Source organism: Dryobates pubescens, chromosome 13 (assembly GCF_014839835.1).
Source record: "Dryobates pubescens isolate bDryPub1 chromosome 13, bDryPub1.pri, whole genome shotgun sequence".
Classification (NCBI taxonomy): Eukaryota; Metazoa; Chordata; class Aves; order Piciformes; family Picidae; genus Dryobates; species Dryobates pubescens.
Window position 1 is genome coordinate 12,453,809 of NC_071624.1, and position 20,387 is coordinate 12,474,195.

The 20,387-nt window shown below is 43.5% G+C and overlaps 1 protein-coding gene across 1 annotated transcript; it reads left to right on the forward strand.

Moving 5' to 3' along the window:
• The first annotated feature begins 1,780 nt into the window (after positions 1 to 1,780).
• Positions 1,781 to 15,892, forward strand: LAMP3 (lysosomal associated membrane protein 3). The gene is made up of 6 exons (XM_009903604.2): positions 1,781 to 2,049; positions 4,544 to 5,316; positions 6,577 to 6,699; positions 10,163 to 10,220; positions 12,009 to 12,176; positions 15,744 to 15,892. The coding sequence occupies exons 1-6, from the start codon at positions 2,004 to 2,006 to the stop codon at positions 15,881 to 15,883; spliced, it is 1,308 nt and encodes a 435-aa protein (XP_009901906.2). The 5' UTR covers positions 1,781 to 2,003; the 3' UTR covers positions 15,884 to 15,892.
• The last annotated feature ends 4,495 nt before the right edge of the window (positions 15,893 to 20,387 follow it).

Here is a 20,387-nt window from a genome sequence, read left to right on the forward strand (position 1 = left end):
ACCCCACTGGGTGGAGAATCAGACCAGTGGTCATTGTCTTGATCACAAATGGCTGCAGCCAAACCATGTCTGAACACTGGCTTTTCTTGCCAGTGACAACAAAGCTGTGTGTGTGTCTTACATTCTGGTTGTGTATGTGATGAAAAGCCATTTTATTATCCATAATTTTCTTAGACTCTTGAGATTTCAAACAGGAATAGGTATGAGAAGCCATGGGCTTCCTTTCCAGAAATACTCAAAGCCTGACTTCAAATATATATATATGATTAGAAATATATAAGAATAAGAAAAAAAAAAAAGAGCCAAATTGTTTATTTCTTCTTGCAGCTGGAGCTGAAATAGCTGCTAAGATTTCCTCTCCCCAGATGAGAATTGGTACAGTTTGTTTTTCTTACATATTTTCCATGGTGTTGATAATGATGTATTTGTATATTGTGACTGATGAGAGATAATCAGGCTGGGGGAGAGCACAGAATTACCTGTGCTGCTTTTCCAGTCAAAACAGAATGTATGGATTTATTACAAGAAAATAAAAAAGTGTGCAGATGAACTTCCTGTAATTAGGCCATTCTGACCTGTGTAGAGCCACACTGTTTGAAATTTATAAAGATTATAACTAGCACAAAATGCTGTGGTGGTTGTCTCTCTGCGAAGCGACAAGTCAGTGAATGGGTATCCATAAAGGCACATCAGCACAGCTGGGAAAATCCACACATCTGGCCAATATCATCACACACCACGAAAGGCACAGTGGTTTTTCCTTACCTGCCTCCCTCAGTCATATTCCTGAACCCCTGGGACTCTTAGCAGAGTGTGAGGATTCACACAGCCAGCCCAGATTTGCATATGCAAGGTAAGGGAGTTGTGGGAGAACTTTATTATAGCTGGCCCCAAGAGATCTGCACTTTGGCTTCCAGTGGTTTATTGGGGACTGACCCGAATGGATGTTGTGGATCGTGCAGAAGGACAAGCTGGTAAAAATAAGACTGTAGAAACACAATGCAATAAGAGAGAGCAAAATGAATTTGAACTCATTTCAGCTGGTATCCAGGCTTTGTCAAAGAAAAGGCTATCACCTCACCTGAGTTTTCAAGTCATGTTCCTGCAGTGCAACATTGGTATGAGAAAATGAAGGATTATTAGGACCACGCCACATCCCAACGTGGTGCTTGCATTGTTCCCTAAGCAAGCTCCATGGCAAAGGCCCAGGGTTGGAAACCCAGCCACATGTGAGCAGCAGTAACGCTCTCCTGTTGCAGTAGTGTGCAGCTATACTTGCCAGCACTTGCCTGTGCAGCTCCTGTCCCAGCTTGGCGTGGTCTGCTAGAGGCATTTCACGTGACATAGGTGGGGCATTGCTGCTTGCTGAGGAGTGTGTTTAGATTCAACACTAATAGTGAGCCAGCCCAGAGGATCCACCTCCTACAAGCTTGGTCCTTTAAGCAGAACTGAATCAGACAGCAAAGGCTGCTGACAGTCTCCAACTGGGACCAGAGCCAGCTGGGGCTTTGCTCAGCCCAGTCTCACTTTCAGCAGGTGCTCTGCAGAGATAGCTCAAGATCACATCTCTTCTTCTGTTCCTTAACATAAAAGGAGGAGTTTAGGCCTAAAGAAAGTACTTTTCAAAGTACTGATTTTACAGGTTTTAACCCTCCACTGTGGTGCAGCTGTAGTCTGCACCAGCTCACCAAAACCGGAGATTTCTGCAGCTTTATGTAGCCTTTAGAGCCCCAGGTCTCAGCTGCAGAGAGCCTGTCCTCCCCCCAGTTAGCCCAGCAGTTCTTTCTGTTTTCACTTTCTTTTCTAATCATCATTTATTTCCTTCTGCAGTAGTTTACTGACAAGAAGCATCGGTCTCCCCGCTTCTCTCCACCTCCTTTCTAGCCATGTGACTGAGCACACCCTGCATCAAGTCAAACTTTTCAGTCCCCAGGAAACCTTTGATTTCCTTTCTGCTGGCTCCACGGTGAGACACACCTCTCATACCTGCAGCTGTGCCGGCCATGGAGGGGAGCACACAGCAGTTCATCTTGCTGACCTTCACCTGTGGTGAGTAACATCCTGCATCATTTCTATGAGAAAAACGAGGTAAACCATGCTAGTTGTATTTCTTCTCTGTCAGGACAGGACCTAACATACTGAAGACTTTCAACAGTTTTGTTGCTAACATTAAGAGTGGCTTTACTGAGGTCCCACTGCTCCCAAATGACTACATTTAATTGCAGTTGGTACAGACTTAGCCTGATGTTTTCCTGTGTATTTTCCCTTGCGCTCTGTGGCGACAAGCTCTGCATGATGGAGTCTCCTCAAAATAGTACAAGAAGCAGACTTTTGGGGGTGTGTTTTCTTAATTAAAAATAACTTTCAGACCAGCAGAACCGACTGAAAGTCCCAAGTGAGACAAGCAGAAGAAAAACTAAGGAAGCATTACTTGAGTCATTTGTCCGCATTGCGAGATGCATCGCATGATTAGGAAAGCCAGGGTGATGTGGGCAAGCTTGGAGAAGGCAGCCCAGGGTTTATCTCAGCAACAAAGTCACTGTTCCATTTTCAGTGCTGCTGTGTGAAAAATCTGTGGAGCCAGCCTGGTCAAGGATATGTCCCAGCATGTTAAGTAATCCCTCAACACCTGCAGCAGTACAAAATCTTCCAGGTGAAGGACAGAATGTGTTTTAACCAATGTAATGGCTTAAGCTTTGAGCTGGCTGCTGATTGCTGTAATATGTTTTGTCATAAGCACACAGGGGGAATCACAGGGGTAACAACCCCCCTCCCTCTTCCAGTGCAATGAGCAGGGAGATAGCCCAGGGACTTGACAACCATGTTCTGCTGTAGCTGCTCTGCTTTCTCACACTCACTTCATAGCCAGAGTCTGCTGGAGTTGCCCCAAACCAGATACAAAAAGGAGGACAAGATCAGACTGAAAGAAGGAACACTAATAACCCACTAATAACAGAGCTTTTTGAACAGAAAAAAATTTATTTCCTCAGCTTCTTATCTGTTTTTGATCAGTCCTTTAATAAGGAATGATGTTATGATGTTTTATTCATGCCACAAAGTCAAGTCTTTCTGTGCAGATATGGAATTAAATGTAATTAGAGTTTAGGGTTTAAAGGTCTAATGGGTTGGAGGTTTAAGAAACTGCTCCTGTGTTGGAGGGAACCTATGACACTGCTGAAGCCTCTCAGAAAATCTTGGTGCTTTCCCAGTTCCTCATGGACTCAAACCAAAGATGCCAGAGCTGGATAGGGAGGTTTTTCAGTAATTGTAGGAGCTGGGTCAGGTGTTTGTGTCCGCACAAAATCAGTCAGCTAAACACAAGCATCTCTTCTGGGCAGAATAATGCAGAACAAACCTGCTCTGCGAGTGAGCAGGATGAATGTGTGGTTAGACAAGAAGGTGAAAGATTCACAGCAAGAGTTTTTTTTCACTCACCCCATTACAGGGGTGACAGCAGACTGAGAAGCACCACAGCCAATTCATGGCACTTATGTGCTCTGCTTCCCACTGTAATTTCCAGCAGCAGAGCAGTGACATTCCTTTCCTGGCATTGACTGAAACTTGTCACTGAAGCATGACAATGGGGGCTCCAGGCCCAGCCCAGCACCTGCAGTTATCTGAGAGCAGCCCTGACCCTTTTCTGAGAGGTTTGTTCTGGAGTGTTGCATGCATGGAGGCTTGCAGGGCAGAAATGTGGCTCACAGCATTCACACAACTTTGAAGGTGAAGTGAAACAAGGAGATTGCAGCTGCTTGCTCCAGGAAAGTACTCCCCAGGGAGCATGCATCCTTCCAGCAAAATGTTGGTTGTATAAAGTTTTGAGCTAGTTGCATAGGGAAAAACAAAGGAGACTATGGAGAGGGATGCAGAAGTGCAATTCTTCATTGTTCTGTGATACCTTTTGCTGGCAGAGCTGCAAAAAGGGCTGTGGTGGCAGGAGCTGTGCAGGTAGTTCCTTTGCTGGGCTCACCAAGAGGCAATGCTCAGGGGCATCATGGTGAAGTCCTGTGGGCCTTAGCTGGAGAGTAGGCCTGACACCTCACAAGCCACCTTCCCCTTTGCACAGCAGAGCTACCAAACTACCTCCAACAGCCATCCAAGAGGAGCCAAAACCATTAGCTGAAGCCAGAGAGTAATCCTTACCCTTCCATGGGAGCTCATGTAGCCAAATGCCTTTTGAGAAGACAACCCAAGCCAACAGGTTTAGGTGCATTGCTGTGCCCTGACAGGCTGTGGATGCCCCCTCCCTGGAGATGTTCAAGGCCAGGCTGGATAAGGCCATGAGCAGCCTGGTCTAGTGGAAGGTGTCCCAAACCCATGGCAAGGGGGTTGGAACCAGATGATCTTCAAGGTCCCTTCCAGCCCAAACCTTTCTATGGTTCTGTGATTCTATGCCTGCTTCCACTCTCCCATAATGACAGAGGCCAAATGAAAAATAAAATCACATTACCCATTTGGTAACAAACTCACTGCAGTTACATTGTGGCTATCAACAGAAATGTTAAGAGTAAAGGCTTATACTGATTTATTTGTTTCTCTGCAGCATTTTCCTCCTGCTTTGCTGAGGTGGCCCTGGGGGTTGAGGTGTCTCCAGAAACCACACCCTTCCACCATAGGGCTACTTCTGCTCAGCCACTTTCCTTTTATCATTCTTCATCCCATCAAGGCACCACAGTTCATTTTAACAGCACAGGCTCTCTTGAAACAACCCCCATAAACCACAGAACAACCATGCAGACAACAGACCAGCACCAGGTAACAGCAGCACCAGGCCAGCACACAACATCCAAGGCAGGAGCAACCACCACACAAGTGACCGAACAGAGCTCGACAGTGGTATCCACATCAGCAGACAACACAGCCGATGGTGAGGCTACAACCCAGGCAATGGAAACAGTTACACCTACAGTGAAGAACACAACCATATACCCCATGTCCTCAAACAAGCAAGGCAGGACACACCTAAGCACCGAAATGACAGCAGCAGCCACAAACACAAACAATACAACACCAGACACACAAACAACAGCTGCTGCCACAACTACTACAGCCATCTCCACGCAAACTCTAAAGCCCACCACAAGGTCAGAAAATCAAACAACAGCACCTGGAAGTCCAACAACTACAGCCATGACCAACACAACCACCATTCATCCTGCGACTCAAACCACCGTCCCATCGACTGCAATGACACTGAGCCCCACTCCTGAGCCCCAGCCTGCTCCCATCCCCACTGGCACATACACAGTATCCAATGGAACCAGGACCTGCGTCAAAGTGGTCATGGGTTTGCAACTGATGGCTCAAAATACACAGGTGAGGTGAAAGTACTACAAGGCTGAGCTTTGTGATGACTTTGTTAGCTGGAATTTAATCTTCTTCTTTCAAAGCGACTTCCAGAAGCTGGCTTGTATGATAAATGTAAGTGGTGTGCTACCAGTTTCAGGCCTTTTCTGTGCCACAGCATCTCAGCTGCTCTACTCTGGCTTGTATGATGATGTCAGTGGGACATAGTGGTGCTTTCTCATTTCAGTCATGTCTGTATGGTAGCATACTGGCAGGGGGAGATGAGCCTTCAGTGTTATTTGTGTTTCCCAGAATGGGTGGCTAGTAGAAATCAGAACTGGCTTCAGTGAAGGAATTGACATTGAGAGATGCAATGAAAGCAAGAAATTGTCAGTCCACAGACTTGGATTCAGCAGTGGGTTGTCTTGATGCTCTGACTCAAGGAGATTTTAGGATCACAGGAACCGCCAGGCTGGATCAGAGCAGGGGACCTGGGGAGCTGGTACCCTCTCCTCACAGTGACCCACTGTGAATGATCAGGCAAAAGACATTATAAACCCCAAAATGATGGTTTTGTCCTTCAGGGTTATGGTTTCATAGCCTCCATTAATACAGTATGTGGGGTTACATCTGCAGGCTCTGGAGTTCATATGCCTCGAGCCATCTTCATTACAAATCCCTGTTTGAGATCTGAATATTTCAAACATGGGAGGAGTATCTAATTTTCCTAAAAGCAGTTGTCTTCCCTCATCCTGGTGGAAGCCAGGCTGGGAGCACTGTGTTTGCCATGAGACAGAAGGAGCCAAACTGTATTCAGGGCTGCAGAATTCTCTCTTCAGACTACGGTGTGGGCTGGTAGACACCAGAAATGAACCATGCAGGACACCATGAGGAGGCTGTGGTGTTACAAACAGCAATACATATTGACGCCAAGCCAATCCAATCCCTGCCTGCCTCGGTCTTAATCTTTCCTCTGCCTTCAGGCACTCGTTCACACTGCTCCCGCTTATGAAATTAGCACTGGTCCTCATCTGAATTGTATCAGTTCACTGAGTGAGCATAAAATGATTATTTTCTGCCAAATTAATAAGCCAGAATAGCTCAGTGATGTGTCAGACAAGTGCTTTATGGCTTATGAGTGGGGAACAACCCTGGCAGAGAGTAATTAGGCTGCTGCAACCACTGGCATGTGGTACAAACAACAGAGCAGCTATCAATCTCTGTGTATTTCTTAACAAGTTTCCCCTCTCTTGTTCATCAGCAGCCCTGCAATGTCTCTTCTCTCCACAGGAGCAGATGGAGTACGTGGTTGTCAACCCCAATGCAACACTGATATATGGAAGCTGTGGGATGGTGCAGTCTGAGCTGAACATAACCTTCAGTGGAGGACATGTAAACTTCACCTTCATAAAGGTAATTGTTGCATTTAGAGGAAAGGGCTGTTTAGGACTGGGGAACTGGAACTTAGGCTGCCTTTGATCCAGCTTGTGCTGTAGGAAAAGGTATTTCATCTACCTCTGTCATAGTTTTCCATTTGTGCATAAGGCACTATTACTCTTCTCCTTCCCAAGAATCATAGAATCTTAGAATATTAGGGGTTTGAAGGGACCTCTAGAGACTGAGTCCAACCTCCCTGATAAAGCAGGATCATCTAGGGCAGGCCACACAGGAATGTGTCCAGGTGCATTTTGAAAGTCTCCAGAGAAGACGACTCCACACCCTCTCTGGGCAGTCTGTTCCAGTGCTACATCACTGTGCCAGGAGCTCTGGCTCACTACCAAATTGCTCTTACAAAATGGAGTCTCAGAGACCACCTGAGTGCCAGTGAGGTTAGCTATTTACTTCCTATAAACACCAAGCATCACAACTGCCCAGCCAGCAGCCAGCTGTGATCATTACAGCCAAGGGCAACCTGTGCAGTTTTAAGTACCCAGGAGCTGCAGCACATTCACAGCTGAAGGGGCCTAATTTCATCCAATTTCTCAGTGGAAAACAAGCAAACTACAACAAAATTGTAGATAAGTACCCTTAAAATGTACCACATCAGAGAGACTTCTAAGTACACACAGAAACTTGGGGAAGAGAGGGGCCTTGCTTACATGGTGGGAAAATGAGCTTTCTTTTTGTCTGTTGTACCATGTTGCCCCCCATTGTATGTGGATGAGGCTTTACCACAAACCACCAAGAGTATTCTAGCCACAGGAGAAAAGTGCTGAGTGCAGCCACCCTCTTGCTTCCCAGACAGCTGACACATTTTGGGAGGCAGTATGTAGTACTATTTATATGAGACCTAATAAAAGCTGGTTGGTGATGGACAGAAGATAATAACTGTGCATAAAGTCATCAATGATCAGGGAGGAATACAGCATGGTTTGGATCCCATCAAACTCTGGGTGAGTGTAACACCCGTTAAAGCATGTCCTGGAGCTCCACAGCAGCTCAGGGCTGCATCTGACCATTGCTGCTACTCTGTGTCCTTCGATTAGCCAAGCCAACATGTCAATCTTACTACCTGGTTCCAAGCTCAAATTAGGGACCATTAAGAAAAGCACAAATGGTAAATCAGTCATTTCCATAGACAGTCCAAGAGGCAACAGCAAGTTATCACAGTATCACAGTACAGTACACAGTACATTAGAGGTTGGAAGGGACCTCCAGAGATCTTTGAGTCCAACCCCCCTGCCAAAGCAGGATCACCCAGAGTAGTCTGCACAGGAATGCATCCAGGTGGGTTTGGAAAGTCTCCAGAGAAGGAGACTCCACAGCCTCTTTGGGCAGCCTGTTCCAGGGCTCTGTCACCCTCCCTGTAAAAAAGTTTCTCCTCGTGTTGAGGTGGAATCTTATACCATACCTGACTCATTCATGCTTGAGCAGAGAAAGGATTTCAGTTTAAAAATCACCTGGATTTTTAGTTGAACTTGATGACATTCCAAGGTCCCTTTCACCCCCTACCATTCTGTACTTCTGCAGAGCTTTTTAAACCCTACAGAAGGAAAGTGAGGTTAAAAATGCAGGAGCTGTTGCAAAACAAAGGATCGCTTCAGATGGTGAGTGTTTGCTTTAAACCTATGCTTCCTGCAACAAAGGGAGCATTTTCTGTGTTACAAGGATCCTTGGAAAAAGTCTGGTGATTCAAGTACCCATGAAAGCCCCAGCTTGCAACAGCGCTAAGGAGAGGGACATGAATCTGCAGGAGGTACTTGACCTGTCTTGCCCTGAAAAAGGTGGTTATTGGCACAGCATTAGACAACCCACCCTCCACTTAAAGATAAGCCTCAAGAGCGTAGCAGGGCTTGGCTTAGACGTCTTTGAAATTCAAGTTAATAAAAAATCCTTTTGCTGCTGGTTTTCATGTTTGGCCCCCACGGCCTCTCTAACTGCTTTGAACCCAGAGTGCTCCAGCGGTGGCACTTCTGATTTTCATGGGTGAATGAGGAGCTGGATCAGGCCCCAGGGCTGTGGTGCTGGTGTGGGTTAACAAGAGGTGAGCAGCTGGTTCAGAGCTCACTGCTGCTAGCTGCCTTTTACAAAGAACTAGAAAAAAGGAAGTTTTGTAACCAGCCCACAAGATGTGAAGCAGGAGCAGGTGTTTTCCCCAAGCAAAGTTAGGAACTGTGGCCCAACAGAGCTTAATGCTGCTGCCAAAACAAACAAAAAGGATAATATTTTACCTATTTATGTCTTTAAGTAGAAATAATGTTGAGAACTTCTTCTGTGGTGTATTTCTTCCTTAAACTTTCCCAATCTATCCTGTCAGGTTTCAAATTGCATGTTAAAACTGGGTCCACAGAAGACATTCATGTCTCCTGCCACTTACCTACCAGTTGCATTCACCAGTCCCTGTGTGCTCACAGCTGAAATTAAAATGAGTGGTGGGGCTGCTACATAAAGACTTGCATTATATTCCAACACTGCTACCAGGGAAAAGCTCTTAGGGTTAGCTGTCACCTTATGAGTGTCTAGGGGAGGACAGCATTCAGGTTGCACCAGGAGTTTAAGACACACGCAGGCAGGACACTTAGCTGGAAATTTTGCTCTCTGTAATTGTACCAGGTGCTTTCCATGTCAGCAGTCTGTAAGCACATGAAGAAAAGGCCACCAAGAGCCAACAGTGTCAGCAGGGTGGAAAGAACAGTTATTTCTCACCTACACAGCCAGGTTGCCGTTTCCTCATTTGCAGAGCCTGCTGTTGGCAGGCAAAATACAAAATGAGTGGTGCTAGCATGTGAGGAGCTCCCAGCTCAGCTTGTTGCTGTCCTTTCTCAGTTCAAACCAATGATGAACACAGCAGCACTGCTGCTTTCTGCAGTTTGCTCACCTGAAGGGCAGCTACAGCTAAAGTGCACTGAGACTCCTGAATACTTTGAAAGGTGTAGGCTTAGGTCCTGCAAGCAATCAGGCTGGAGGTCAGCATGGATTAGTTCTGTGAAGGATTACTCAGGAGAGCACTGTAGGGACACTGAATGAAAGAAGAATGGGCAAATTAAAAATAACACATCCTTATGTGCCTATTAATTTGTGTGGTGTATACTGTCTGCTTGACTCCCTCCTACTTTTGATTAAAGGAGCTGTCACACAAATGTCTAGCTTGAGCAGCATGTGAAATGACACCTGCATGGTCCAACTTCATGGACCTGAGCAGAACTGGTGCTGTAGCTGCCACTACTGTGTTACACCAGCTTCTTGGCCATTAGGTGCAATCACTTGGCAAAGAAAAAACTAAGCATGCAAGCAAGGTGGTTCTTGGATCTTGGAGAAGATGCTTTAAAATGTGTTTCTTTGGGAGATTCTTTGTGACCATTTTGCTGTGGTGAACTGTGTTGTTTTTCACAAATAAGAGGAGGTATTACAAGTAAAAAGAGATCTTATTTTTCAGCAAGCTCCATCATACTATGTCAGTAAAATTGAGACAAGATTGCAGTTATCTTCTGAAGGTCAGTGAATTTTACACTTGTTTTCCTATCAAACTGTTCTGGGCTTTCATATCTTTAAAAGGCTAGATTTTGCAAAGTCTGTGTTTTATCCTGCTTTCAAAAGGGCATTCAGGAGAAGGGACTGAACTGCAGTTTTATCAGAATTGTTCAAATTTCCTGCCCCACCTCTGTCAGAACAGAGATTACTTCAATCCCAAACTTAAGATACAAAACAGTCCTCAATGGTGTTACCTGCAAACACACAGAAATGCTGTGACTCAGTTGCATGTACCTTTGTGGTCTGATTAAGCAAACTAAATGAATCCAGTATCTGGATCAGAGAAATGCAGAGTTGGATCTAGATTTCAAATACACCAATACAGATAGAAGACATGCCTAACATTTTGGGTTGGCAAAAGTAATAACTGGATCCAGGCTGAAGTTCTTCAAATCATCCTGGAATCCTAGACCTTGGCCATGCTCTTCTTAGGTGATCAGATTTTCTTTGTCTTGTGTATTCTGCTTCTTGCCATTTGAACCTTCAGGAGCTGCCCTGGAAGCTACCTCCCAAGAAATGCTAAGAGAACATTATTTAAGTCACAGAGAAAAATTCTGAGCCATTAATTTTATGCAAATTCTTCCCACTGTATCAAATCACTGACAGGTCAGTGACCACATTATGTCACTTCTCCATTTGTTACTCATAAATATTTAGATTGAATTCTATCCTTGAAAGAAGAAAAACAAATCAGGAGCTTGACCAGGTGTGTGCTAACAGCACTGACCTTTTTGGAAGCTCAGTGGTTTTGACTGAGGAGGACAAAGAATCATAGAATCAATAAGGTTGGAAGAGACGTCAAAGATCATCAAGTCCAACCTGTCACCCAAGACCTCATGGCTACCAAGTCCACGTCCAATCCCCTCTTGAACACCTCCAGGGATGGTGACTCCACCACCTCCCTGGGCAGCACATTCCAGCAGCCAACAACTCTCTCTGTGAAGAACTTTCTCCTCACCTCAAGCCTAAACCTCCCCTGGAGCAGCTTGAGACTGTGTCTTCTTGTTCTGGTGCTGGTTGCCTGGGAGAAGAGACCAACCCCCTCCTGGCTACAACCACCTTTCAGGTAGTTGTAGAGAGCAATAAGGTCTCCCCTGAGCCTCGTCTTCTCCAGGCTAAACAACCCCAGCTCCCTCAGCCTCTCCTTGTAGGGCTTATGCTCGAGGCCTCTCACCAGCCTTGTTGCCAGAGCATGCTGCACACTGTTATGCTTGCAGATGTTCGAGATGCAGTGATGTAGACTTGGTGATGTGGAGCATTTTGTCTTATACTGCTCTATCTGCTTTCAAGATGTTTTCATGATTTGGACTTCAGCCATATTTTCTGCAAGGTACTGTGGCACTGACATGTTTAAAAATAAAAACATTAAATACATAAAGCAACATAGACTAGGTATGTCCAGTTCCTATGCTAGAGATGGCATCTCTGTTTTGGATGGAAATAGCTGTGATGGAGATCTAGTAGTCTGCTCTTGTGAGAATCCTAAACCCCTCTTGCACACTGAGGTTGCTAAAATGTGATTTGAAGGAGCATCTGAAATTTTAGCCACTTTTTCAGACCCAAGCTCAGCTGAGTTGCCCATTGATAATTAAAACATGGGAAAAGTGGAACTGATGCATTCTGGGGAAAATGCCCATACTTTAGTCACATCTGTGACTGCTGCTCTGCCAAAACAGCAGCAATCCTCAGAAAGATGTCAGTTCCAAAAGTTAGTGTGGATTCTCATTTCTCTCTCTCTTTATGGCCTCCAGGTATGCTTTACTACGCAGCCATAGAGAAAAAGCTGTTTACAACAAAGCTGGGGAATTCCTTTAAGTGTACCAGCAAGCAATTCTTCAGCTTGGAGAAGAACTTCCAGCTGCTCTTTGTTAATATGCAGCTGCAGGCATTTGACATGGTCAGCAACCAGTTTGGAAAAGGTAAGTAGAAGCATATCTTTTCCACCCTTCTGAGATCTCTGCTAGGGTGATAGATAAAAATCTGCTAGATGACAACTCTACACATGCAGTGATCCTGTTACACCTATGGCACAATCACAACTTTGTAATATTTCCGAGATTAAAGTAACCTGCCCACTGCTGTATTCTCACCCTTTCCCAAGTCATCTTCAACACACCTATGGAAGGTAGAAAAGTATCTTTCCCATCTGCATTCAGTACTTTGTTTCACTTTCTCGTTAAAAATGTTCATCTTTACAGCCACAATTTTGCTCTTCACCCATTTCCTCTCAGAGCAAGCAGAGGTCTGTTCACCACCGTCGCATTGCCCAACTCCCCCCAGTATGTACAACTCAGTTCAAGGTCACTGTTCTCAATACAGTCAGATTTTAGCTGTTTTGAAAGACTCTCAACTCTCACAATGTCTCACAGCTGCAGCAGCAAAACTGCCAACTAATAAGGGATATTTGTCAATGCAGGATGATACTGTCAGAGCAGCTGTGTCTAGACATGATGAAACGTGCTCCTGAGGAGAAGCATAACTGGCATGCTCCCAGATTCAGAATTAAATATGATGCTCTGCTCTGCAATTTGTCTTGAGTGCAGCCACAAAGAGGCAACCACATCATTTAGTAAAAGTCAGAGACAGGCCAGTACTGATTCCCTTGGTCTCTAGACTGCCCACACTGACAGAATGTATTTGGGTTCATCATAACTTCTTCCCTACACTCACCCCCTGGAGTTCCTTCCACAGGGAAATGAGATGTTGTCATCCTTGGTTTAGTGTCCAGTGATGCAGCCTGGACCTGGCCAGGCTGTGGGACCCGGTACTGCTGGGTGTACTAGGAAACTCCTGTGTTCCATAGTATTGGCACCCTCACAGTCTACTGTCCTGCTTCTTATGAGATGTATGAAAGATCCTACAAAAAGCAGAGAGCTGGACTAGATGAGAACTTGTGGTCTCTTTCAAATTGTACAACTTCATATTTCTGTAGTTTCCATGCAAGAACTCAGGTGGACAGATAAGCTTCTTAACTCTTCAGCCCTTCAGATGCACTAATAAATCATTCCCTTCTTCTGCCATTTGACTTTCTGTGTGCTTACAAAATATTGCCACTTTTCTTTTCACTTTAGATCTAATTGTTTATTCAGTTTAGATCTGTTTGAGTCTTCCTTTGTTAGTTTGCCATTTTGGCTGCCTTTCTTATTGTAAAAGGACTTTAATGGGAAACAACATTTCAGGCTTTTTTAACACATGGACTTCTTTTCCCCCCATACTTTTCTTTAAGTTCTTAAAAGCCACACTGGGAATCCAATCTGTGCTCTGAACTGGAATAGCTCATGGGATCCCATCTGGTTCCCACATTCCAATTCAAATATGTGCAATGAGTGAGTTCAATTATGGTTTTTTGGTATGGCCTCACCTCTAGCAGAGACAGTTAAAAAAACCAATTTCCTTGCCCTCCCACCCCCATATAGGTCAGGCAAATCTCTGATAATCAATACCATATACAAAATTAAGTTTGCTCTTAATCAAGGGGCTGAGAAAGCAGCCACCACCTCTACAATAATTCCCCAGTGGGCATGAAACAGTTATGAAACTGCTATGTATCCCTGCTCTGTATGCAGATTTTGAAAGACAAAATCCCCAGTGAAGCAATGGCTCTATACACACCACCAACCTCCTCCCCTTGCATGTCTCGGGGCTGGTGGTTTCACTTCTGTTGCTCTCGATTTGCTTATCTTTAAAAAGGGAAGAAAAAGGAAACATTAACCATTGTTGCTTTGGAGTTCCCTATAGACTGCAGCAGTTACATCAATAGCTTGGCCTGTTTAAGTCTGGAAAGCTGTAAAAGCGTCTTCTGAACTGCACTTCAGTATATCAGAAACAATTTCTAGAGTCCATAGTCCAAGGTTTTGTCAGAGCAAAATGGCCAGCTCAAATGTCTCAGGTTTCTACAATACCCAAATGTAAATACTTTTCAGCTCACTTCCCTAAAAGCAGGCTGCATTAGCCAGACAAAGCCTTTAAAAGGCAGTGTCTAGTAGAATGCTGATGGCTTTGGCTTTGTGGTACTGCACCACATGAAATCACCATTTGGATCAGAGAAGAGGATTAGACTTTGGAGAGAGCTGCGTGGAGGCTCTGGAACTGTGACATGATGTCATGCACTCCACATGCTCCCTGGGCTAACTGCCCACGGGTGGTGTAAAGATTCCCACTGAGGAAAAACCCAAGCTAAGCTACAGTCTGTGCCAGCACAGTCATCAGAATTAGATAATAACAGAGGCTTTTATCTAGAGTGCTGACAAAATCTCCCTTGGAAAAGTCACAGGAAGTGAAAGAGATGGAGGGTGTTGGATCTCCCTCCTACCCTAGGTATAAACCGGATTTGCTAAGCTGGGATATATTTTGGGGTTAAGCTGAACCTACTTAAAAGATAGTTTGCTACTTGGTGCCACTCAAAGCATTGTGCTAGAGGTCTGTCTTTCTCTGGAACCCAAGGAAGGACCATTCCTAAAGGCTGAATAGAAGATGTAGGTCTGATCCAGTTCTTGGATAACATATTACTGACCATTCTCAGACCTTGCCTTCACTCCTAGGACTGCACTTGTTGTATTGTGAATTTGAGACTGATCCTGCCATTGTTATTTAGGTAAATATTCCATTTATGTCAGTGACCCAGCTAGTCCACATTATCCATAGGAAAGCTGCCAATTTGCCCCAGCCTGGAAGTTAATTTCTAAGTCATGACTTTGCAGATAATCAGAGGATGACTTGAATATTTATTTGGGTAAGGACAGAGGAAGTCAGGATTTGCCCCCTCTGTACTTAAGAGGTATGTTTGGGGCAAATATATTTTTGGATGATGCTTAAAAGGTATTACTTGTGTCAAAACCTTTTCTGATATCATCATATGTACAATAAAACTACAATGATACTGCTAAGCAACTTCCTGGACTAAGTCCAGTCTCTTGATGTTCTGAGTAAGCCACAATTATCGACAAATATTCTGAATTAAACATAGAGAACAATTAGGATTTTATTCTTCTTAGGAAATACTAAGTTAAATAAGACCTTTTCTCCACTAGTGATGTGCTGCACTGTGGGCTCCCTTCACTAGCCTCATCCTTTTTACTGGGCAGAAGCAATTAGATGCCACACAGGAGCAGGTTTTGTTCATGCAGGGCGTGTATCACTCTTTGTTTTCAGACTTGCACTTCGTAGTGGGATGTTCCACATCTGCTATCAGTAAGAAAGCCTCCTGCTGTGTATGTACTGGTCTTGATGGTAAAACAATTACTGTGGACATGAAAGAGCAGAGACATTCTCCAGTGAAGCGTGCAGCTATTTTAAAAGGGGCAAATATTGTTTCCTTGACATGAGATTCACCACAGATAAAAATGGAATAACAGGAAAAGGGAAGAAGAAACCAATGTCTTGAGAACTTCTGGCTTGTATTTGCTAACTTTCCTGGAATACAGATGTAGAGTCTACGAGTATGGTGATCTGCTATAACACATTCTCTGATCTCCTTTTACTTTCAGAAGAAGAATGTTTTCTTGATAAAAACAGCAGAGCAGCTCCCATAGCAGTGGGCCTGAGCATCCTGGGATTGTTTGTCATTGTGTTTGCCACTTTCCTGATTTCCCGAAGAAAGCCACACAGAGGATACGAACGTATCTGAGGTGCCCTTGAACTTTCAACTGTGCGCGGCAAGTAGAGAAGTTACAGGAGTTTTAGCTTCTACTTGGTAATCTCAAGGCCCTGAGGCCACCTTTTTAAGTGTGATGACACCATGCTTTAAAAGCTAATCGATATTTTTAGAAGGGATTTCTTTAAGGTGGGAAGAAGAGACCTCACACTATCTACTTTTGGCTATTCTTAGCACCTAATTTAGATGTAGTCTGGAGGACCAAAGTGAGGAGCCTAAATTCTTTGTGTTATTAACAAAGGAGGCAATTCAGACCACTAAAGTCAGATGCCTAAAAACAGCTTAAAGCAAGCAGTATCAGCATCCTCCAGAACATCCATCAAGTTTTTAAAGATAGCATTTAGATTTATGAAAATAGATGAACTCAGTAGTAGGACCTTCAAGTAAATAAACCAGAGGCCCACAGCTAGTTGACAACCCTGTTAAATCTGAGCTCAGTGAAAGTCCTGTGGGAACACTGTGTATGCTGAAATCTCAGAGCAAGTCTAAGGGTCACTGCCATTCACAAGGAAGTTCTCACCAGTCCTGGTGGATTCATTTTTGGTTTGTTCTTTTTTCCCCCCCCACTAAGCTCTTCACAAGGAGACAGGAGTAATATGTGACTCTCACTCTGGAGGCAGTATTTGTAGAACACGTTCTTGTCTTCAGTGACTGCGTATGCAAATAAGAGAAGATTACCCAACTGAGGTCATACAGGGTCTGCCTGGCCAGTGTGTGCCAAAATGGTCGCCTGTCATTGCCTGTTTCAGCCCTGCTGCTAAAGATGTCTGAGCTTCTTGCCAATAATGCTTGAACTGCAGCCTCATAAAACACAGCACGCTGTAGAGATCTGACATTGGTAAGTGCTGCGAACTGCCCAACTGAAGAGCTGCTTGACAAACAGCTCAGATGTCTGTGCAGCAGATCTGGGCAGATGTTTAGGGATGGTAACTCCATCCATGTGCCACACCAGGACAAGCCACCCACTCACACTTGTCAATGGCACAGAATCCCTTTGGCAGACATTTACAATACAGTGTGGAGAAACCTGACATGAAGGTCTGAAAGCACTGTCACACGTGGGCTGATGCTAAGGGCAGCAGTATAATAGATGGGAAAATAGATGAATTTGCTTGATAAATTCAAGGACCTCACTATTTCGTGATCTTGTGAGAGCTCATGAATCACCCACTTCCTATTCAGACACAGACCTGTTACAGTGACCACCACTGACCTTAGTAACTGCACCTCCACTGAGATGGCATCACTGTGATCTCTTCATCTGAGAAGACACCACACTCACTGAAAATGCCAGAGATTAAATAGGCACAAATGTGGCAGACCTGTGCAAGGCCCATAAGCAAATGGAAATCCACCGATCCTGTATGTTCCAGGCTTGTTGAGAAACAAAAGTTTGCACAGGCCTTGGATGCTCTCTGCCCAAAAGTAAATGCTCTGCAGTGAGTTTACAGCTGAGCAGCTGGATTTTCACATGGTAATGATTTGGAATGGCTTTAAAGCACACTAACTGATACACTCCATAGTCTATTTCCTGCTAAACCAATGATGAAGGCAGGAAAGTAGTAATTGGTTTCGAGATCAAGTTCAGCTAATGTTCTGTGTTGTAACAAGGAAAATCTCCTTGTCACAAAAGACTGGAAAAGCTAAACAGATGCAGAGATGTACAGATGCACACATCACACACTGTCTACTGCTGCAAACGATATCAAAATGATAGAAAATTATATATAAATACACTTGCAAAAGAGAACCCCCTTAGGAGTTATGGTAATGGCTGACATTTTACCACAAAAGTTTTGCCTGGAAAAGGTTTGTGAAATGGCATCCACTAAACAAAAGAAAGACTGAAGTAATCTGCAAAAATTTCCTTGTTAGCTCAATCTGGATTGAAACAAAATAGAAATGCTGGGAGATAGTTTAATTTCCATTAATAGAATAGAATAAACCAGGTTGGAAGAGACCTTCCAAGATCATTGCATCCAACCTATCATCCAACACCACCTAATCAACTAAACCATGCAACTAAGCACCCCATCCAGTCTACTCCTAAACACCCCAATGATGGTGACTCCACCACCTCCCCAGGCAGCCCATTCCAATGGGCAATCACTCTCTCTGTGGAGAATCAAGCAATGGTGATGGAACCTCACTGGATTTTTCACTGGGTGAAACTGATGATAACATCACGTGAGTTTAAGTATTCTTTAAGTCCTTAAGTAGTTTTGAAGTAATTTTGATATTTTACTAGTATTTAACCATTGAGAGTTTACTTAGTTAAATTAATAAAGAAAAATAGAGCCTTCCATTCCATGAATTACCAGAAGATGCTGGTCTGTGTCAAGAACAAAGTACAATCATGCTGTTCCCTAATTAACATAACTGTGGAAGTAATTAACAGTCTCCAGAAATGTCTCCTTTGAGTCTAAATGTAACAATAAATAAGAAAGGTAAAGACAATTTTGAAGCACTTTTCCACATGAAGAAACATGTCAGAAGTCAGAACCAGCTGAGGGAAAGGGAGGCAGCTGAATACAACTACAAGGCAAAGTGGCACAGGAAAAAGAACACCAAAGTTCCAAACTTCTAGTGCAGAGACAGTGAGTTGAACTGCATTTGGCTGAATACTCAGATTGAAACCTGAGTATTTCAACATTATCTAGTTTATTCTCACCCTTCTTCCTTCTTTCCCTGCTTACTGGACAAGCAGCCTACTGAGGTCAGTGGCATTGTTCATTGGCTTAATAGGGTTCCTTTAGAGCTCAGGGTTCGATAATACTATTAATGCTCTTTAGAAAGCAGATCTTTGATACTCAAAACATTTACTACTAAGTTTTTATTTCTTTTTCCTTTTTATTTATTTAATCAAGAGAATTGATGCAGGAAAGGGAAATATTTAGATGAGTTTCCATGAAAATGAGCTTAGTGTAATAGTGATATTACTGTCCCAAAGCCTAACGTGGATATTTTAACAACAAACACCACACATGATCTGTGATCTGACCCTAAACCATTCTGACCACTGATCAATAGGCAGCTGTCCCACTCAAAACTGAGTCCTTTTTCACATGTTCTTTGGATCAGTGTGTTGCATGATCTATACAGTGTATTATTACTTCTACTGGTATGGACAGAGCATTTTCATGTTATATTCTGTACTGAAAAATCTCTTTGTGTTAATATTTAGTCTTTTAAATTTGATATCAACATAAAGAAAGAAAACTGTTCTTACTGACTGATGATTCTATGTATTCAGAGAGCTGAGGGAAGATATGATTTAGTAGTGGACTTGACAGTACTAAGTTAAAGACCTTAAAGGTCTTTTCCAACCTAAATGATTAATTGTATGATTCTAAGAGCAGAGTCTTCTATGGGAAAGGACAAGGCTGCAGCTGGATCCCAGAGTGATCAGGAATGTCAGTCCCAGCAGCCTCAGCTCACTTTCCCCCCCCGCTGTGGACTCTGATCAATCCATCTCTGAACCAGAAGATATTGATTGTGATGTCATGATTCAGCTCATCAGGGATGTTATACTTGCATGCAAACATGTGCTGCTCCAGATACAATGGGGTCACTCATAGAAGTTATGAGGTGAGCACTTCCTAATAGCTCCCTGACGCTGTGCTCTGCTGCATTTCTCACCCCACACTATTCACTATGTTCTCTTGCACACCCAGCATAGACACAAGAGCATCCCATGAGCCTGATGAAGTCGTACTTAGCCAAATATTCAAGGAGTTTGTAAATCAAGATTTCATTTTTTTTCAGTTCCTTTTTTTCCCCCAGTTAAAACCCAGTTGTTAATTCTGGTTGAAGAAGGGAGAGGTAGATTAGCAGGTGGAGTGTATGAAAATGATTTGGTTGATCACTTCTAGCTTGCTATAATATATGGCTGCTAAAAATAATCTGCTATGACAAATAAGATATTATTTTTCTATTATTGGTGTTTCTACAATAAAGGCTGTATTTAGTCATTAAAGTGTGCATTGGTGTGCATTTATTTTATCTCTCAAGTGCTATTCACCCTAAACTGTTTATAGTGCAAATGAAATAAATAGGCAGGGCCCTACTGGCTCCAGACACAAGCCACAGATACTGATGTGCTTATATCCTAACCACAACCTTGATGACTATTTCTTCTGTGGCTTGGGCATATCATCTGCCATTGCTATCTTTGTTTCATCAGCATGATATAAAAAGAATTAAAAATAAAACCAATTTGCAAATATTGTAAAGTTTTCTGTTAATCTCCCACAGCTTCCAGAATATCTGAATTCAGTGCTTCTCTTTTTCACAAGTTCTCTTTGTGTTTCCTATTGGTCCAAGAAACACAGATCAAAACTCACAGGATTTGTGATGGATGCTTGTTACTTCATGTTTAAACTGCTTTCACAGATAACAGTCTTATGAATTATGACAAGAATCTTTTGAGGAGAATGTACCCTTTTGGTGTGTGGTTATGGGAACTAGAGGAAATAAA

What these genes read in the sequence shown, in the direction of transcription:
- LAMP3 (XM_009903604.2), top strand. Translation starts at nt 2,004, where the DNA reads ATGGAGGGGAGCACACAGCAGTTCATCTTGCTGACCTTCACCTGTG. An exon ending in TGATGGCTCAAAATACACAG is followed by an intron (nt 5,317 to 6,576) that starts GTGAGGTGAAAG and finishes TTCTCTCCACAG; the next exon opens with GAGCAGATGGAGTACGTGGT. An exon ending in TAAACTTCACCTTCATAAAG is followed by an intron (nt 6,700 to 10,162) that starts GTAATTGTTGCA and finishes CTTATTTTTCAG; the next exon opens with CAAGCTCCATCATACTATGT.